At 40.5% G+C, this 17289-nt stretch overlaps 4 protein-coding genes across 6 annotated transcripts; 2 read left to right on the top strand and 2 right to left on the bottom strand.

Moving 5' to 3' along the window:
* Positions 1-45: 45 nt before the first annotated feature.
* Positions 46-5292, top strand: LOC106418130 (polyribonucleotide nucleotidyltransferase 1, chloroplastic). Of its 3 annotated transcripts, none has more exons than XR_001283610.3 (24): positions 46-418; positions 590-658; positions 764-870; positions 972-1014; positions 1091-1174; positions 1334-1398; positions 1492-1648; positions 1718-1774; positions 1862-1975; positions 2057-2320; positions 2393-2467; positions 2556-2669; positions 2778-2870; positions 2995-3173; positions 3261-3444; positions 3514-3561; positions 3666-3738; positions 3828-3901; positions 3982-4089; positions 4187-4281; positions 4355-4472; positions 4559-4600; positions 4703-4979; positions 5085-5292. XR_001283610.3 is itself a non-coding variant. In XM_013858787.3 (23 exons), exons 1-23 carry the CDS (start codon positions 164-166, stop codon positions 4883-4885), a joined length of 2601 nt encoding a protein of 866 aa, XP_013714241.2. In that variant the 5' UTR covers positions 46-163; the 3' UTR covers positions 4886-5292. The 3 variants fall into 3 exon arrangements, 1 of the variants encoding a protein (XP_013714241.2); XR_001283609.3 differs by having other exon boundaries at positions 5071-5292; XM_013858787.3 differs by having other exon boundaries at positions 4703-5292.
* LOC106418133 (cationic amino acid transporter 4, vacuolar) lies at positions 5237-9065 on the bottom strand. Its single transcript, XM_013858791.3, has 14 exons — positions 8609-9065; positions 8319-8520; positions 8155-8239; positions 7946-8086; positions 7746-7864; positions 7546-7642; positions 7247-7419; positions 7098-7164; positions 6794-6952; positions 6419-6623; positions 6210-6318; positions 5891-6003; positions 5734-5809; positions 5237-5649 (listed from the first exon to the last, which is right to left on the bottom strand). Exons 1-14 carry the CDS (start codon positions 9060-9062, stop codon positions 5505-5507), a joined length of 2145 nt encoding a protein of 714 aa, XP_013714245.2. The 5' UTR covers positions 9063-9065; the 3' UTR covers positions 5237-5504.
* Positions 9066-9168: 103 nt separating this feature from the next.
* Positions 9169-11584, top strand: LOC111212671 (histone-lysine N-methyltransferase SUVR3-like). The gene is made up of 2 exons (XM_022714246.2): positions 9169-10101; positions 11115-11584. Exons 1-2 carry the CDS (start codon positions 9471-9473, stop codon positions 11519-11521), a joined length of 1038 nt encoding a protein of 345 aa, XP_022569967.2. The 5' UTR covers positions 9169-9470; the 3' UTR covers positions 11522-11584.
* On the bottom strand, positions 11560-13926 carry LOC106418132 (probable inactive leucine-rich repeat receptor-like protein kinase At3g03770). Its single transcript, XM_048780235.1, has 8 exons — positions 13324-13926; positions 13119-13252; positions 12801-13041; positions 12509-12714; positions 12397-12431; positions 12203-12314; positions 11838-12135; positions 11560-11750 (listed from the first exon to the last, which is right to left on the bottom strand). Exons 1-8 carry the CDS (start codon positions 13892-13894, stop codon positions 11728-11730), a joined length of 1620 nt encoding a protein of 539 aa, XP_048636192.1. The 5' UTR covers positions 13895-13926; the 3' UTR covers positions 11560-11727.
* Positions 13927-17289: the final 3363 nt, after the last annotated feature.

Here is a 17289-nt window from a genome sequence, read left to right as displayed (position 1 = left end):
GTTTAAAATCGCGACACAAGACTCGCTAGTCGCCACGACTGAAAACAACAGTCACAGAGACAGACAGCTCCCGCGTCTGGCAAAGAACGGATAAAGTCTCTCTCTCTCTCTCTCTCTCTCTCTCTCTCTCTCTCTATCGTTCCGTGTGAAGAAGAAGAAGAAGATGCTGACGAGTCCAAGCAACGCGCTTCACAGTACACCACACTTCTTCCCTATTCGCCGGAGCAAGCTCTGCCGTTCCCGGAATTTCCACTCCGGCGGAGGAAAACTCTGCTCGCTCTCTCTCCTCCCCGCGAGTAGATTCAGCGTGAGAGCTCTAGTTAGACCAGATGTTGTCTCCGAGGACGGTGGTGGTGACTCTGGAGCTCTGTCTTTTCCTAACCACATTTCTGTCAAAATCCCTTTCGGAAACAGAGAGGTAAAGCTGTAACCTTTGGCTTCTTCTGTTAGATGTTTTGAATTGGTTTTGTTAAAGTGATAGACTTTATAGTATTTGAGACCCTTATCTCTATAATTGAGAAGCAAAGGTTGATACTTTTGATTGTATAGTGAAGCCTAAAGTTTTTTTTTTTTTTAATGTATTGTGTAGATTTTAGTTGAGACTGGTCTGATGGGGAGACAAGCAAGCTCTTCAGTTACTGTGACAGATGGAGAAACTGTAAGTCAAATGCCAAAGCTTTAAACTCTTTTCATTATTTTTGTTTATTTTGTAGTCTTCTGTTTAGCTTCGATAATATTGGCTGTGGTCTACTTGTGACTGTAGATTGTCTGCACATCAGTTTGTGTAGCTGATGTCCCTAGTGAGCCATCAGATTTTCTTCCCCTTTATGTTCACTATCAGGAACGCTTCTCAGCTGTTGGTCGAACTAGGTAACCGTTTTTTCAATCAATCCTTTGTAATCTTGGAGTCTCTTACTACAAGTAAACTAAAGATCCATAGACTAAACTGAGCTTCTTCTTTATGGTTACAGTGGTGGATTCTTTAAGAGAGAAGGGAAAACCAAAGATCATGAGGTTAGTGACTAATGCTAAAGGATGTTTGGTTTCTTATACTTTTGTTAACATGTTTCTACTTTTGGTGTTTATGCAGGTTCTGATTTGTAGGTTGATTGATAGACCTCTACGTCCCACTATGCCCAAAGGTTTCTACAACGAAACTCAGATACTATCCTGGGTATGCTCCTTCTGTCTCTGTATGATGGTTTGTGATCTTTTTCATGAAATTGACTTTCTTTCTTTATTACTACTTAACCATATAGGAAGATGAATGTATTCATTTCATTGGATTGTGTCTTTAATTGTTGACTCGTTGCTTGCTTGTTTGTGGTTTCAGGTTCTGAGCTACGATGGGTTACACGCACCTGATGCTTTGGCTGTTACATCTGCTGGAATAGCTGTGTATGTATGGTCATCTCGTTTCCGTTTTTTTTATATGAGTGAAGCTTTTCTTTTTTTGTTAACATGGCTTTGTGATGAATGTATATACCACAGAGCTCTTTCTGAAGTACCAAACGCAAAGGCAATTGCAGGAGTTAGAGTTGGTCTTATTGGGGGCGAGTTTATCGTCAATCCAACCGTGAAGGAGATGGAAGAATCACAGCTAGATTTGTTTCTAGCTGGAACAGATACTGCAATTTTAACTATAGAGGTCAAGTTCAATCTATACCTGAGTTTGCAAGATTTGCACATTGTTGACTCAGCCCTTGTTCATTTGCAGGGATATAGTAATTTTCTTCCTGAGGAAATGCTGCTCCAAGCTGTTAAAATTGGACAGGTAATTTCATTTTTTCATTGAGATTAGTTTAGTTTTCTAGAATCTGGATTAGGTACTTAATGTGAGGCTTTTCTGTTTATTTACCAGGATGCAGTACAAGCTACATGCACTGCTATTGAAGCTTTGGCAAAGAGATATGGAAAAGACAAAATGGTTGACGCTATAAGATTACCACCTCCTGACCTATACAAGCATGTGAAAGTATGTGTTGTTTCTATTGATTGCAGTGATATTTTCTCGCAAATCAAGTGTTCAAAAACCATTGTTTTCTTCTGTACTCAGGAACTTGCTGGTGAGGAACTGAGCAAAGCGCTACAGATTAAGGGGAAAATACCAAGAAGGAAAGCAATATCATCCCTAGAAGAAAAGGTCTTGACAGTAATGACTGAGAAGGGATACGTCGTTGATGAGGTAGCATTTGGAACCACAGAAGCACAACCGGAGTTATTGGAGGATGAAGACGAGGATGAGGAAGTTGTTCCTGAAGGTGAGGTGGACCAAGGTGATGTTCACATAAGGCCCATCCCTAGGAAACCTATTCCTTTGGTGAGTCTCTTAACCTTTGTCTATATGGTAGCTTAAACTTATGCTAATAAACTAGTGATTGCCCTTGTGTAGCTATTTTCAGAAGTAGATGTGAAGCTGGTCTTCAAAGAAGTATCCTCAAAGCTCCTGCGTAGGCGAATTGTTGAGGTATATGTTGATAGGAGTCTTCCTTGCTAATACTGTACACTTCAGTAACGCTTTATTGATTCCATTTAACATCTTTCTCCATCCACAGGGAGGTAAAAGAAGTGATGGTCGAACTCCGGATGGGATTCGGCCAATTGACTCTAGATGTGGCCTGCTTCCAAGGGCACATGGCAGCTCTCTTTTCACACGTGGTGAAACACAGGTAAGAGAGGAATGTTGTCTTCAGGGGAATTCTTGTGTGGCTATTTAAATATTTTGATTCTTTGTCCTATTACCTATAATGGAACATTTTTGTATATGATTATTTCAGGCACTGGCAGTTGTTACTCTTGGTGATAAACAAATGGCGCAAAGAATTGACAACCTTGAGGGTTCTGATGAATACAAGAGGTTTTATCTTCAGGTCTCTTCAGTATTTGATCTTCTTTTCACTCTTGTTATTGTTATTTACATATAACTTTGTCTCTTCTTTCATTTTCTTGTTGAGCGTAAAGAGGCTTTCTAAGCTTTTCTCTTTGATGTCTCAGTACACTTTTCCTCCATCGTCTGTTGGTGAAGTTGGACGAATTGGAGCACCCAGTAGAAGAGAAATAGGTCATGGGACACTAGCAGAGCGAGCATTGGAGACTATATTACCAAGTGATGATGATTTTCCTTACACAATCCGTGTTGAGAGTACAATACTTGAAAGCAATGGTTCTTCAAGGTCAGCTTTTCTTTTCTTCCTCTGGCTGTAGTTTATCTGAGCGATTGATTCGTGCTTGCTACTTATCTCGATCTGAAATTATAACAGCATGGCATCTGTTTGTGGCGGCTGCTTGGCTTTGCAAGATGCTGGAGTTCCAGTCAAATGCGCTGTTGCTGGCATAGCAATGGGAATGGTTTGGGATACAGAAGAGTTTGGTGGTGATGGATCTCCTCTTATCCTTTCTGACATCACTGGAGCTGAAGACGCATCCGGTGATATGGACTTTAAGGTCAGAATATATAAGGATTCTCTTCAAGGTCCTTGCATTTAGTTTAATGCTAACGTTTTGATTTGTTAGGTTGCTGGGAACGAAGATGGTGTTACTGCGTTTCAAATGGACATAAAGGTTATTATCCGTTTCTCAATAGACTTCACTGAAATGGTTTAGATAATTCTGTTAGTAACTTTCTTGAGTTTTCCTTTTTGTTTCTTTCTGTAATCATGAACTAGGTAGGAGGAATCACTTTAGAGATAATGGAAAAGGCTCTGATACAGGCTAAAGCTGGGCGTCGCCATATTCTCGGTAAGGAGTTCTAGATAGTGTAACTAGTTTATCTTGAAAAAATGTATACCATATAAACAATTCACTAATCTTTTGTTCTCTCTATGCAGCTAAAATGGCAAAGTGCTCACCGCCTCCTACGTTGAGTCTCTCAAAATACGCCCCGTTGATACATATTATGAAGGTTTGTGGCTTCCCAAGAAGTACTCAGTATAACGTTTTATTACCCTGAACTAATGATTGTTAGCTTTTCATGTTCTGCAGGTCCATCCAAGCAAAGTATACTCCCTTATTGGTTCTGGTGGGAAGAAAGTAAAGAGTATCATTGAAGAGTCTGGAGTTGAAGCCATTGATATGCAAGATGATGGAATTGTGAGATCCACAGGACTTTGCTTTTTCATTGTTCTTAATGTTTTTGTTCCTTTGTTTCACCATTACAGCTTTTTAAACATTTTTCTTCTTTGTCAAGGTGAAAATTATGGCAAACAATGTGGCGAGTCTGGAGAGAGCGAAAGCCATTATCAGTGGGTTGACAATGGTTCCAGCTGTTGGTGATATCTACAGGTATGTCTTTCTATCAAATACTTGTCTTCACCTTACATGGACTTTTAGAGTCTGACATTTCTTTTTTTGTCAGGAATTGTGAAATCAAATCAATGGCTCCTTATGGTGCCTTTGTAGAGATTGCTCCTGGGAGAGAAGGACTTTGCCATGTCAGTGAGCTGAGTGCTGAATGGCTTGCGAAACCAGAGGATGTGAGCGTAACCCATTGATCCATTACTTTTCTTAGAAAGTTTTTAGGCTTTGACTTACACTCTTCCCCTATTAATCTTGTCCTCAGGCCTATAAAATAGGAGACCGCATTGATGTCAAACTCATAGAGGTCAGCGAGTTCTTTACCTCTCTTTAACTCATAGAGACATTATAACTAATTGGAAATGAGAATTGTACGAGTTGTTTGAACAAAGAAACGTTGATAATGCAGGTGAACGAAAAAGGTCAGCTTCGGCTTAGTGTACGTGCTTTACTTCCCGAATCTGAGTCAGGCAAAGACAGTCAGAAACCACCTACGACGGGTGATTCTACCAAGGACAAGGGTTCACCAAGGAAATATGTAAATACTTCATCAAAGGACCGTGCAGCAACGAAGAAGATAGAGGCAGCTTAGTCAATGGTGAAGCTACAATCAGCTAGTGATGCAACCAGGATCAGTGTTCATATTCATTACGAAAGGAGGAGAGTTTCTTCCAACGGAATCACAAGTGAGACTTGAATAATCTTGATTCTTGTTTTTGTTTGGGAGTTGGAAAGATGTGAGACAAGTAGCAGATAGCTTTTCTTGATGTTCTACAGATATATGTTGCCAGGTCTGGTGTGGAGGAGGATTTAACATTTTGAAGACAACATATGTTGGGAGATTCTCAGTCATTACATCCTTTTCTTTTTGTTGTCTTCTCTTGCAAACTCATTATACAACTCGTTTAGGTTATCTTATATTTTAATGTTATTGATTCAAACATATTTAGATGACTTCTGTCAAATGTTTAATGTGTTTGTCTAAATCTTACACACTTATCTGCACTTTTCATAATGATGTTTCAAGCAAGTTGCTGGACTTGGCAAAAAAAGAGATGTACATTTAGAAGGACTAACAATGTACATGAAAAATGCTGTATACGTGGGCATGTGTTTACTCTTGTGACATCTCTGTAACTCTCTTTAAATGCTACTTCAGCAACAACAAAGCTTGAGCTCGAGCCCCTTCAGCTTTGTATGAATCACCAATATCAAGGATGATGATCTGTTGTTTTCTCTGTACAAGTCGTTGGAACATAGTCTGCATTGTTCAGTAAGCTGTGAGACCGGCCATAGAAGAGATAGATCATGCTTCCAACAAGCAGCCATATCAAGACCCTGATCCATGTCCCAACTCTGCCATTACAAATACTAACAGTGGTTTAGAAAGATCCAAAACTGATTCATACATATTCATGATGGTCAATCAAACTCACTCACCCAATGTTGATGATCAAGTAGGTGTTGATTAAAATGCAGAGAACAGGAAGGTATGGAACAAATGGGCAGAGGAACCCTGCACCAACCAAACTTTAATTTCTCAGTTTTTTTTGTGCTTTATGAATAGGCAACAAAAGGCATAAGCCTCAGATATTACCTCCTTGGTGTCCAAAGTTGTGCCTTTCATCATCCTCATCGATGCAACAAAGAGTAATCAAACTGCCAAGTAAGATGGCCGCACTGACACCACACATAGTGAACCGAGGAAAACTGCCAAGGTCAAAAAATAAAACCCATCAGAGGATATAAACCATACAAAATATAAACACATGTAATATTTCAACAACACTGTTAAAACTGTTACACAAAGATGGTGGTTATAGTTCAAGCGATCCACCTCAACCAAATTAAATATATTTGCTTAGAAATAATGAGACTCAACTAGACAGACATATGATATCAGATGATGAACAGACCTTGGAAGACGCTCAGCAGAAGCTGCTGAAGAAAGGCCTAAGACACCTATGCACACAAGAACTATACTCCAGGCAGCAATTTTTCTTCTCTTTCCAAAGTACTTTTCATCTGTTCAATGAAAGACAGTAAATATTGAGCACATTTTATTAAAGTCTCATCTTAATACCATAGACAAAGGGTAACCACATGAGTTGGCGCATATTAGTACCTCGAGCTGTTTTAACGCCAAGTAGAGGAGAATCAGATGATTCTGTAGCATCCACAAGAAAACGTTCAGTTTGCAGCCTACTTTCATCGGCATCAGTCCAAGTTTGAGAGGAGGATGGTAATGGAACACCATATGGTGGTACATATCTGAGAACTAGCACACAAACTGCTACAGAAGTGAAAGCCATCAGCGTACCTACACTAACCTGATGAATGAATATCAATGTGAGTTACAAAGAGAAGAATCTTTATCATAATAGAAGTGAGTTTCAGTTCAAATATCAAATATCAAATACTATACTAATCAATGAAACCTCTATTTTTCTGTTTGCCACATGACATTAAGACGTGTAATAAAAGGCAAAGATAAGCTTACCATCTCGGACAACTGTGAAACATCCATGAAAAAAGCCAGTGAAGCGGCCAGCACGCCAATTACTATTGTGTTTTTCACCGGCACTTGAGTTCGTGGGTCAATTTCTGCAAAGAAAGCTGGCAACAATCCGTCCCTAGCCATTGCCATGAAGATCCGCGGCTGATAAAATAGCACTATCAAAATTACATGTGTGCATTACCATGACCACATGAATCCTAGCACTGGCCTACTTCTATAACCAAGAAATATCTATAACAATAATTTTGAACTTAAGGTTCTTAGAACAATAAGAATTGGTTAGTACCTGAGCCAAAAGTGAACCCAACAAACTAGCGCATAGAGCAGTTATTGCTCCAGTAGTTAAGATGTACCTGAAACATATAAGAATTATATGTTATTTTCACTCTCATGAAGTGAAGCGATTTGGACTCTCAAGAGATGTATCATGCTTACGCTGCCCACTGCATCCCACTGTCTCCAAATGCAGAGGAGATAGGAGTATCAGGATCCAAAGTATAGTAAGGGACCAACCCAACGATAACTACTGATAAAAGCATGTATAAAATGCAGCATATCAGTAATGCAATCCCAATGCCCAATGGAAGATCCCTTTGAGGATTTTTAACCTGTTGTGGCAATTACCAAAAGTTTAAGAGTTCACATAACTAAGACCAAACATCCTCTTATTACACAACTAGTGAGGTCTATACAAAATTTTAAAAAATGAGTTCTATTATCCAATAGATGTATACCTCTTCAGCTGTGCTAGTCACTGTATCAAATCCAATGTATGAGAAGAATACTACAGCAGCTCCGGCGAGTATCCCTTTTAATCCAAAAGGAAAAAACCTGTAAAGACAAGAATCAAAACATTGACATCTCAAAAACTTATCTGACACAAAACTAAGCTCAATGTAAGAATAATAAGAAGAAGAATAGTCTAATTAATTACCCACTAGAAAGATCATATCCAACCCAACCAGTCTTGAAAGCTGTATATCCACCAACTACTATGATGAAAACCAATGTGCAAACATTCACTGACGTTACAATTGCTTGTACTAATGAGCTCTGTCAAAACAAAAATACTGTTAAACTATCTAATAATAGTCCTGAAATGAATTTCATTACAAAGTTTTGAAATGTAAGTACCTCCTTTATCCCAAAGCATAGTAGTATTGTAACAATCATAATCAACAGTGCTGCACATGGATCAACCACAATACCGAGTCCCGGTATGGTTTGTCGAGCTAAGAACACAGGAAGCTTGTCTAACCCTCCAAAAAAAGATGCCTAAAGCAAAACCACCAATTAAATCAACAAGACACCAGGAATACATATATAACTCAAAAGGAAATTACCAGATTTGGAGATATGCCACGTGCAATGGCTGATCCACCAATAGTATAATCCAACACCAGTGCCCAACCAACCAACCAAGCAATCCTATGAAACAACAACAACAAGAGAGAGTCTCAGCTTTAAAGCAGATCAATTCTACCATAAGAATCCATTTATTCCATACCCTTCTCCGAGACATATGTAAGCATAATGATAAGCACTGCCAGCAGATGGACAACGAGAAGCAAGCTCAGCGTAACAACAAGCGGAGAGAGCAGCTGCTACTCCAGCGATGAAGAAGGAAACAGCAAGAGCAGGTCCTGTGTGTTCTCTAGCTACTGTTCCCACAAGAATGTACACTCCTGCTCCTATTGTTGTTCCAACTCCTTTGAAAAATTAACAACATAGAAAAAAAGGAAACAAAATCAACAATCGATAGGAACACAAATGCTGTTTGGATCTTTGTCTTAATACCAATAGCGACAAGATCAAAAGCTGTTAATTTCTTGGCAAGCTGATGATGTCCGTGGTCGTTTTTGAGATGAGCAGAATCAACTTGTTTCCTTCTCACAAGACTATTGAAACCCCATGAACATTTTTTGCTTGAGCCACCGTTCTCGTTCATGTCAGCAAAGGATTTGAATTTCCAGAAAACAAAAGTTAAAACCTTTATTATCTCCTTGAAAAGATGTCTCAATCCAGATGAGGTATAGGAGATACTTTGAGAGGCGTGCACGATTCTAACTTTTTGAGAAAATGGTAGAAAACAAAGATTCCTGAAGAATGTCAGATAAAATTTTGTGATTTTTTTAGATGATTTTAATCCAAAGATATTCTCTGACAGAAAAACAAAAATCCAAAGATATTCTTTGTTTGGTCTCTTGTTTTTTGTCAAGACAAAGATTCTTTTGGATGATGATGAGGGCATGTGCTAGAGTGTCCAATAATGGTATCTAATCTAGGAGGATATCAGCTATGTATAGAAACCAAGTTTTGTGAATGTTATTTTAAACAAATATTTTTTAGAAATGAGCTTTTTTTTTAATAATCTCAGACAGATGCTTCTGATGAGTTTGAACGGTCGGATGATAAAGTCACCATTGGCTAAAGAGTAGCCTTTGATCGTGAAGCTATGCGATCCGTTTATGGTAGAGAAGGCGTCGTCGGTTGCGACGGCATTTCCGAAATTCGTCGTCTTTTTAATGAAAATTGCTTTTGATGAGTTTGAACGGTCGGGATGAATCGGTCTGTAATAAAAGTAGCCAACTTTAAATTATTGTCTTAACAGAAAAATTAGTTCTTTTTTTTCCTCAAAGAAAAAATTAGGCTTTGGAGAATGGAGAAACAGTCACTCCCGAAGAAGCCTCGCCGTCTCGGAGAATCTCAGCTCACTCTTCCGGTCACTGATAATCAGTTCCTCCGATGCGCCGACTTAATTCTCCCCTGGCTAAACGCCCCAGAGCTCGCCGCCGTCTCTCTAACCTGTAAAGCCTCATCCTTTATCTCCAGATCCATCACTCTCCGTCGATCCCTCGACGCTGCACGTTCCCTCGAGAACCTCCCCGTCCCGTTTCTCAACGCCGTGGATTCCAAACGCTACGCTGACTTTGCGTACACGCCTTTTCAGATCCCCGCTTCCTCCTCTCCTCAGCCTCGGCAGCGGTGGGGAGGAGGAGCTAGCGATGCTCCGGCGAGTCAGTTTGAGATGAATGTGGTTGGAGAGAGTATGTGTGGATGTGAGTGCGAGAGGTGTGAGGAAGGATACTGTCAGTGCTTAGCACTCGCGGCAGGCGCGGAGATAGTTAATGAATGTGGTTCGGGTTGTGGTTGCGGGTCGGATTGTCCGAACCGGGTGACTCAAAAGGGGGTTTTGGTTCGGTTGAAGATTGTTAGAGATGAGAAGAAAGGTTGGTGCTTGTGCTCTGATCAGTTAATCAAGAAAGACCAATTCATCTGCGAATATGCAGGTAACACTTTATATGTAAAAAAAAAATATTTTTGTTTTGATTTGTGATGTTTTATCTTGGAAGCTTAATGTTTTTAGCTAATGATTAGAGAGGGCTTAGAATTTTGGATTACGTAATAGTGTAATGATCTTTTATTGCAGTTGTTGATGATTAGAGGAGCTTAGAATTTGGATTCCATAATACTGTAATGATCTTTTATCATTGCAATTGTTGATGATTAGAGGAACTTAGAATATGGATTCCATAGTAGTGTAATGATCTTTCATTGCAATTGTTGATTTATTCTTGGAAGTACTTGAAAACTAAGTTCAAGAGCATTAGTTATTACTTATTAGCCATTACATACAAAAGCATAGAACTTTCAAGATGTAGCTCTGTGCATTGGGAGGAGATTCTAGCATTAATATCATAGTTATCTCCATTTCGTTACAGTGAAAGATTAGACCTTTTGAGATGTTCTTGTTTCAGTACATTAGATTATAACAACAAATATTTTTGAGATTATAACAGCAAATCATTTAATTACCTCTGTGCATTGGGAGGCGATTCTAGCATTAGTATCATAGTTATCTCCATTTCGTTACAGTGAAAGATTAGACCTTTTGAGATGTTCTTGTTTCAGTACATTAGATTATAACAACAAATATTTTTGAGATTGTAACAGCAATAAGTTGAATTATTCTTCGAAGTACTTGAAAAATGAGTTCGAGAGTACATTATTAGCATCATTTATCAGCCATTATCTATGAAAGCATATGCCTTTGAAGATGTAGCTGCGTGCAGTGAGAGGAGAGTTAGCATTAGTATCATAGTTATCTACATTTACATTACAGTTAAAGTTTAGACCTTTTGGTAGTGTTCTTGTTTCAGCTCTTTTAGATTATAACAGCAAATCTTTTTGCTTTAGTGTGTTTATTATGATATGTCCTAATGATCATTTGTACATTCACTTGAGAGCCTTTCGGTTTATTCAAAATTCAGAACGGTTTTTTTTCGTTTTCTCTTCTTAATAGGTGAGCTGTTGACAACAGCCGAGGCACGTAGACGTCAAACTATCTACGACAAACTCAGGTCAACACAACAATCCTTCTCCTCAGCTCTCCTAGTCATACGAGAGCACCTACCTTCAGGACAAGCTTGCTTGAGAATAAACATCGACGCCACAAGAATCGGGAACGTTGCTAGGTTCATTAACCATTCTTGCGACGGCGGAAACCTCTCCACCGTACTACTGAGAAGCTCGGGGGCTTTGCTTCCTCGCCTCTGTTTCTTTGCGGCGAGGGACATAGCTGCAGGTGAGGAGTTGAGTTTCAGTTATGGAGATGTACGTCTCACTCCAGGGGAGAGCGCAGAGAACAAGTTGAATTGCTCTTGTGGAAGTTCATGCTGTTTTGGAACATTGCCTTGTGAGAACACCTGAGTTTGTCTCTATATATACTTATGTCTGAATTAGAGTTCTGACAGATTATTGGTTGTTGAGTAAGTACTAATGTACTATTAACAGCTTTGATCATTAGCAGCAACAACAGAGAATATTTTGAAAACAGGAAACTATGATTGTCTAATAGATATAGATGCAAGTTAGGTTCCTCTCTCAATAGACCAAACAAAAACTCATTGTCTCCTCTACCTCTCATGCTCTTCATATCCTGCAATTTACAGCCCACACATAAACAAAATAAGAATCTCAGATCAAGAAACTCATTCAGTCTCAGCTCTCGTATTTAAAACTATACCTGAGTCTCGTGGTGATTCGAGTGTTGTTATGTGCAAACGAGAGGAAGCTGCAGGAGAAGGCGAGCCGCGAATGCTCGGAGGATTGCTGTTATGTAGCCAACCTTCTTGGACTTGAGAAGCAAACTGAAGATTCCAAAGAACATCTTCAATGGAAGGCCGTTCTAGAGGGTCTTTGAGGAGGCACCTTACGCATATCTCCATCATTGTCTTGAGTGATTGGTCTGAACATGTTCTGTGGACCGTTGGATCCACCATGCTCCTACGCGCTCCATCATCCGTTGAGATGCTTGCTTGTAACTAATGGGAAAAGAATACATATTTTAAAGTAGATGATCATGATTTCATTTCTAGCTATATATATTACCTGCTCTTTTAGAACATCTACTTGACCCTTTCCTCTCAATGGTCTTCCCACTATAAGTTCAAGCAAGATCACTCCAAAGTCATAGATATCTACTTTATCTTCATCTTTGATGCTGATAAGAAACAGAGAATTAAACCATGGAAGTTGGTTTAAGATAATAATTAAAAAAAAAAAGACAAGAAGAGTTTACACACCTTGGAGTTCCTTTTCTTGATACAACTTGTCCCACCTTAAAAAGAAAAGCAAAACAGATTCAGCAAACAGATTCAAGAAGCTAAAAAGATTTAGACTCTTAACATCATTTACCTTTCCAAGACCTTCCACAAATAAAGGAAGGTTATAGCTACTGATTTTTGCAGCAAGATTATTGTCAAGCAAAACATCTGTTATCCTCAGGTTGTTATCATAAACACCAGGGACAATACCAGTATGCAAGAACTGGATCCCTTTTGCTACACCAATCGCTACACTTATGCGTTGCTCCCAAGTAAGCAATCTTCCCACATTCCCATCTAACACACAGAACAGTGAAGTTAGAAAAAAAAAACATATTATAATTGATCAATGGTCTTAAAAGACATCATGTTTAATATCATACCAGAGATCCAGCTCCTGAGTTCACCATTTGGGACATACTCAAAGACAAAGAACATTCTACTGACGGTTGAATCATCTAAGTAGCACTCAAAGCAATGCCCTAGCACACTGACCAAGTGACGGTGCCTCAGCTTAGCAATGAGCTCTATGTGATGCATCAGGTTTTGAGTGCTGCAACTTTTCTTCATTTTCAAACATCTAATCGCCACAAATGATCCATCCTTCAACCTCCCTCTATAAATCTAAATAGAAAAGGCCAAAGATGAGAAAATCACACTAACAGAACTAGGAAACAGAAGATGGCTTGAAGTTTATTTACCTGTCCTTGATAACCTTCACCCATGAAAGCAGATGATTCAAAGTTGTTTGTAGCATACTCAAGCTCTTCCAGTGAGAATGTCCTGTAAGCTGGAAGACCAAGCGCTCCTAGCTTCATTGTTTGAGAGATATACCCTTACACAAGTAACCAATAAAACTCAATATGTGAAAATGTGTGACAAAAAATGAAATAATATTTTTCTTACTTGCATCTGAGAGTAGTTTTGATGTGTATCCCATTGAAACATTCTCTTTGATCAATCTTGGAGAAGCTTCTGTTGCTTTCCTCTTAGCACTAACTCTCCTAAGCACTAAAAACACTGCACCAGCGAGGAGAAACAACCCTAGGACGCCTCCTGTTACACCTAAGGCAATACCTAACTTGGAAACTCTTTTCCTCCTCTGTGGTAAGATCCCAACAGCAAGAGCTTCATTGCTACAAAATGAAACTGGACGCTGGTCTTCATTTTCAGTAGCCAGACAGTTACCTCCATAGACAACATCTCTGCTAGTTTTTGAGCTCGGTTTAAGACAATCAGGCAAGCTTCCGGTAAGAAGATTTGATGATAGATCAACAGAGATCAGCTGTGAGTTGCAAGAGAGATTTGTCGAAAGCCGCCCGGTGAGTTTGTTGTGTGAAATGTTCAAGTAAGTAATAGCTGGGAGAGACATCAAGCAAGTAGGAAAGGGACCAACGAATGTGTTGAATGAAAGATCCAAACGTTGAAGCTGATACAAAGAACTCACTTCTTGAGATGATACGGCGGATCTAAACATGTTCTTGCTGAGTATAAGAGTAACCGAATACGATACAATTGAAGATAAACGCACCGTTTTGCTGAAAGGGGGATTCTGAAGGCGATTGCGACTAGGGTTTTGAGATGGATTCGGCGCAGCCGCCGGACTTATCTGGGACGGCTCCGGCTACGAGTAAGGTTCAGGAAGGCTCAGGGCATGGATTCGCAGGCTCTGAGAACGGATTGATGCGGAAAGAAGGAGTTCCACTCAAAGCTCTTTCGTGGGCTGGTATCGCGCAGGAGAAGAAGGTTTTGAGAAAATACACTCTCGATGTTACAGATTCGGAGGGTCAGCTCAACGTGGAGATCCCCGATGAAGTTGTCATCAACGTGAATCCCCTTTGGGAAGATTTTCTAATCGGGAAGTTTCTGGACACAGCGCCTCATATTGCGAGGATTCATGCTGTTGTGAACAAAATATGGAGAGATGGAGGTAAAGGGCAGGCAGTGGAAGTCTTTGTGGTTGACTCCACAACCATCAAGTTTCGGGTAGGAGATATTGCTATGCGAAACAGAATCTTGCGCAGAGGGATGTGGAACATAGGGAATATCCCTATGGTAGTCGCAAAATGGACTCCGAAAGAGTTGGAGGAGAAGCCAGAAGTCAAATCGATACCACTTTGGGTACATCTCAAGAACGTTCCGATGAATATGTTCTCTTGGGAAGGCCTAAGTTTTATCACCAGTGCTGCAGGTCACCCAGTGAAGCTCCACCCAGAGACAGCAGCGTGCTCGAACTTCAAGCTCGCAAAAATCTTTATTAACGCTGATCTCTCGAAAGAACTACCGAGTAAAATCAACTTCACCAAGAACGGGAAGTCTTCACTTGTTGAATTCATATATCCTTGGTTACCTGCACGCTGTCATACCTGCAACAAATGGGGGCACACAGACAAAGTCTGTGTAATGAACAAGAAGGAAGAGTCTCCAAGAACGGTCACAGAAATAATACAAGCAGGGTATCTTGCCATGAAAACTGCAGAGGCAAACAACACCACTGAGATGAACAACAACAAGGAGGAGCCACAAAAGAAGGTAGTGGCAGGGGGGGAAGCTGAGGAAGCTATAGTTGAGGGAAAGGAGACAGTTGAGGAAGGGGAGGCTGAAGTAGACTCATGCGAGGTAGATGTAGTTGGGAAAAATGCAGAGGAAATAGAAGAAGCAGAGGAGGGTGAGGTAGTTGAGGCAACTGTGGTAGTTCAAGACTGGGCTCACGTGTCTCCTGGGAAAACAAGTAGAAGCCCAAAATCATTGGAGTCTACTCAGGTTACACTAGCATCGAGATTTTCTGCTCTGGAGAGTGCAGATGAAAATGGAAATCTGGTAGTAAACATTGGAGAACTGGTAGTAAGCAATGAGGAAAGTGCGTTGGAGGAGTGTGGAGAGGAAGTTAGTAAGGAGATATGTGATATGGGAAGGAGGTCAGAGGAAACTCAAGAGGAAAAGGAGCCTGATAAGCAATTGGGAATGGAACAAAGCAGACGGAATGGAAGCAAAACAGATAAAGAGGAGAATCAAGGAAGTGTTAGTGGAGGAAGCAGTCTACGACCCTCTCTGCCGAGAAGCTCAAAGACTAACCACAAAATCCTTCATGAGCACTCAAATAAGGAAACAGACCCTGGTACTCAGGGAAAACGGTCCCGCAAATCTTTTCAATGACTGGTTTTTTCTGGAATGTGAGAGGTTTTAACAAAGGTTCCAAACATAAAGTCGTCCGTCAGTGGATACAAAATAAAGGATTACAGTTTGGTGGTCTGCTGGAAACTAGAGTCAAAGAGAGCAAATCTGCTCAAATTGTTTCGTCAGTATGTCCGGGCTGGTCATTTGTAAATAACTATGAATTCAGTAGGAGAGGCAGGATATGGGTTATTTGGAGTCCACAAGTCAGAGTGACTCCGGTGTTCAAATCTGACCAATTAATCACGGTTTCAGTTCTTGTGGAAGGGGAAACAGAGGAGTTCCTTTGCTCCTTTGTTTATGCAGATAACACTGCAGAGAAAAGGAAAGAGTTATGGGAGGACATCAAAGCTCACCAAGATTCACAAATGTTCAGGAACAAAGAATGGGCAATAATGGGAGACTTCAACGAGATTCTTGACGGGGAGGAGCATTCTACCTATCAAGACTCGGGTCTGATCACTCCTGGAATGCGGGATTTTGAGAGTGTTGTTCAGCATTGTCGTCTTCTAGACATGGGATATCAGGGGCCAAAGTTCACATGGTGTAACAGGAGAGGAGAAGGAACAATCTGCAAAAAGCTCGACCGTATTTTGGTCAATGAAACTTGGCTTAATCAACGTACTCAGGCCTATGGTATTTTCGAAGCAGGAGGATGTTCAGACCATCTGCGAGGAAGATTTCATCTCCGGGCTGAGGCAGTTGGCAAACGTCGACCTTTTAAATTCTCAAATGTTGTAGCAGAGGCACCAGAGTTCTTGAAAGTGGTTTCAGATTACTGGAGAGAAAAGCAGCCACTGTTTCAATCCACATCTGCCCTTTTCAGATTCTCCAAGTACCTGAAAGGTTTAAAGCCTCTGATCCGAAGTTTGAGCAAAGACAAGCTAGGAGCTCTTACAAAGAAAGTAAAAGAGGCATACCAAGATCTTTGTGAGAAACAAGAGAAGGTAATGGTGGATCCTACTCAAGGAAATATTTGGGCAGAGCAGACAGCAGCGGAGAGATGGCAGCGGGTTTCAGACATTGAGGAGAAGGTTTTGAAGCAACGATCTAAGCTTCACTGGCTGAAGGTAGGAGATAGAAACAACAAAGCTTTCTACAACGCTGCTAAAGTCAGAGAAACCCGAAATGCAATAAGGGAAATCAAGTGCCCTTCTGGAAACACAGTCACCTCTCAAGACGAGATCAAAAAGGAAGCTGAGCGGTTCTTTCATGATTTCATGACGTTGGAGCCATTGGGTGTTCAGGAGCCCACGGTTGCAGAACTCCAAGACGTCATACCTTTCAGATGCAATGGTGATCAAAGAGCTATGCTTGAGAGGCCAGTAACAGAGGAGGAGATAAGAGAAGTGGTGTTTCACATGCCGAGTGATAAATCTCCAGGCCCTGACGGCTTCACTTCAGAGTTCTTCAGGGCTTCATGGCCTATTATTGCAAAGGATTTCATAGCTGCGGTCCAATCTTTCTTCAGTAAAGGGTTTCTGCCTAAAGGGCTTAACACTACCATCTTGGCGCTCATTCCTAAGTCTGACAATGCGCAAGAGATGAAAGATTATCGCCCCATCTCATGCTGCAATGTCTTATACAAGGTCATTTCCAAGATTATAGCAAACAGGTTGAAACGCACCCTCCCTCAGTGCATCTCTCACAACCAGTCAGCCTTCGTGAAAGATAGGCTACTAGTGGAAAATCTGCTTC

This window comes from Brassica napus, chromosome A5, assembly GCF_020379485.1.
Source record: "Brassica napus cultivar Da-Ae chromosome A5, Da-Ae, whole genome shotgun sequence".
Taxonomy (NCBI): Eukaryota; Viridiplantae; Streptophyta; class Magnoliopsida; order Brassicales; family Brassicaceae; genus Brassica; species Brassica napus.
Note: the sequence above shows the minus strand (reverse complement) of the source record. Positions and strands in the feature narration are given on the sequence as shown.